Genomic DNA, 2,663 nt, shown 5'->3' with positions numbered 1-2,663 from the left:
CCATCTAGCGTAAGCAACACATCTCCAATGACCTCAAAGACGGTCACGTCACAAAGTTCACTGGACACCCCCACAGGAAGAACAGGGGACACATCAACGCCGGTAGCGGGCAGTAACCCTCCAGTCACTTCTGCAGTCTCCACGACAAGGGGACTGGTGGAACAATCAACCTCACCCACTTCCACCTCTTCCCGTGAGACAACATCAACGTCTCCTCACGCCTCCCAGACTCAGAGTCTGGAAACCACCGCAGAGACTCAAGCCAGCACCATCACAGCCGTGAACACATCAACCCCCTCATCATCCACAGCGGGACCCACATCTACACTGGGCATCTCTCCAGGGACAAACCCCGCAGGCGAGACAACCACATCATCCCCATCCAGTGTGAGCCACACACCCGGGACAACATCACAGATGCTCACAGCACCAACCTCAACAGGCAGAACTTCATCCCCATCTAGCGTAAGCAACACATCTCCAATGACCTCAAAGACGGTCACGTCACAAAGTTCACTGGACACCCCCACAGGAAGAACAGGGGACACATCAACGCCGGTAGCGGGCAGTAACCCTCCAGTCACTTCTGCAGTCTCCACGACAAGGGGACTGGTGGAACAATCAACCTCACCCACTTCCACCTCTTCCCGTGAGACAACATCAACGTCTCCTCAGGCCTCCCAGACTCAGAGTCTGGAAACCACCACAGAGACTCAAGCCAGCACCATCACAGCCGTGAACACATCAACCCCCTCATCATCCACAGCGGGACCCACATCTACACTGGGCATCTCTCCAGGGACAAACCCCGCAGGCGAGACAACCACATCATCCCCATCCAGTGTGAGCCACACACCCGGGACAACATCACAGATGCTCACAGCACCAACCTCAACAGGCAGAACTTCATCCCATCTAGCGTAAGCAACACATCTCCAATGACCTCAAAGACGGTCACGTCACAAAGTTCACTGGACACCCCCACAGGGAGAACGGGGGACACATCAACGCCGGTAGCGGGCAGTAACCCTCCAGTCACTTCTGCAGTCTCCACGACAAGGGGACTGGTGGAACAATCAACCTCACCCACTTCCACCTCTTCCCGTGAGACAACATCAACGTCTCCTCAGGCCTCCCAGACTCAGAGTCTGGAAATCACCGCAGAGACTCAAGCCAGCACCATCACAGCCGTGAACACATCAACCCCCTCATCATCCACAGCGGGACCCACATCTACACTGGGCATCTCTCCAGGGACAAACCCCGCAGGCGAGACAACCACATCATCCCCATCCAGTGTGAGCCACACACCCGGGACAACATCACAGATGCTCACAGCACCAACCTCAACAAGCAGAACTTCATCCCCATCTAGCGTAAGCAACACATCTCCAATGACCTCAAAGACGGTCACGTCACAAAGTTCACTGGACACCCCCACAGGGAGAACGGGGGACACATCAACGCCGGTAGCGGGCAGTAACCCTCCAGTCACTTCTGCAGTCTCCACGACAAGGGGACTGGTGGAACAATCAACCTCACCCACTTCCACCTCTTCCCGTGAGACAACATCAACGTCTCCTCAGGCCTCCCAGACTCAGAGTCTGGAAATCACCGCAGAGACTCAAGCCAGCACCATCACAGCCGTGAACACATCAACCCCCTCATCATCCACAGCGGGACCCACATCTACACTGGGCTTATCTCCAGGGACAAACCCCGCAGGCGAGACAACCACGTCATCCCCATCCAGTGTGAGCCACACACCCGGGACAACATCACAGATGCTCACAGCACCAACCTCAACAGGCAGAACTTCATCTCCATCTAGCGTAAGCAACACATCTCCAATGACCTCAAAGACGGTCACGTCACAAAGTTCACTGGACACCCCCACAGGAAGAACAGGGGACACATCAATGCCGGTAGCGGGCAGTAACCCTCCAGTCACTTCTGCAGTCTCCACGACAAGGGGACTGGTGGAACAATCAACCTCACCCACTTCCACCACTTCTCGTGAGACAACATCAACGTCTCCTCAGGCCTCCCAGACTCAGAGTCTGGAAACCACCGCAGAGACTCAAGCCAGCACCATCACAGCCGTGAACACATCAACCCCCTCATCATCCACAGCGGGACCCACATCTACACTGGGCATCTCTCCAGGGACAAACCCCGCAGGCGAGACAACCACATCATCCCCATCCAGTGTGAGCCACACACCCGGGACAACATCACAGATGCTCACAGCACCAACCTCAACAGGCAGAACTTCATCCCCATCTAGCGTAAGCAACACATCTCCAATGACCTCAAAGACGGTCACGTCACAAAGTTCACTGGACACCCCCACAGGAAGAACAGGGGACACATCAACGCCGGTAGCGGGCAGTAACCCTCCAGTCACTTCTGCAGTCTCCACGACAAGGGGACTGGTGGAACAATCAACCTCACCCACTTCCACCTCTTCCGTGAGACAACATCAACGTCTCCTCACGCCTCCCAGACTCAGAGTCTGGAAACCACCGCAGAGACTCAAGCCAGCACCATCACAGCCGTGAACACATCAACCCCCTCATCATCCACAGCGGGACCCACATCTACACTGGGCATCTCTCCAGGGACAAACCCCGCAGGCGAGACAACCACATCATCCCCATCCA

General features: G+C 55.8%; 1 protein-coding gene across 1 annotated transcript; it reads left to right on the top strand.

Annotated features, from left to right (window-relative positions):
- The first annotated feature begins 902 nt into the window (after positions 1-902).
- Positions 903-2,588, top strand: LOC116664071 (mucin-4-like). The gene has a single exon (XM_032481039.1). It carries the CDS (start codon positions 939-941, stop codon positions 2,559-2,561), a length of 1,623 nt encoding a protein of 540 aa, XP_032336930.1. The 5' UTR covers positions 903-938; the 3' UTR covers positions 2,562-2,588.
- Positions 2,589-2,663: the final 75 nt, after the last annotated feature.

This window comes from Camelus ferus, chromosome 1 (genome assembly GCF_009834535.1).
Source record: "Camelus ferus isolate YT-003-E chromosome 1, BCGSAC_Cfer_1.0, whole genome shotgun sequence".
In the NCBI taxonomy this organism is placed as follows: domain Eukaryota; kingdom Metazoa; phylum Chordata; class Mammalia; order Artiodactyla; family Camelidae; genus Camelus; species Camelus ferus.
Note: the sequence above shows the minus strand (reverse complement) of the source record. Positions and strands in the feature narration are given on the sequence as shown.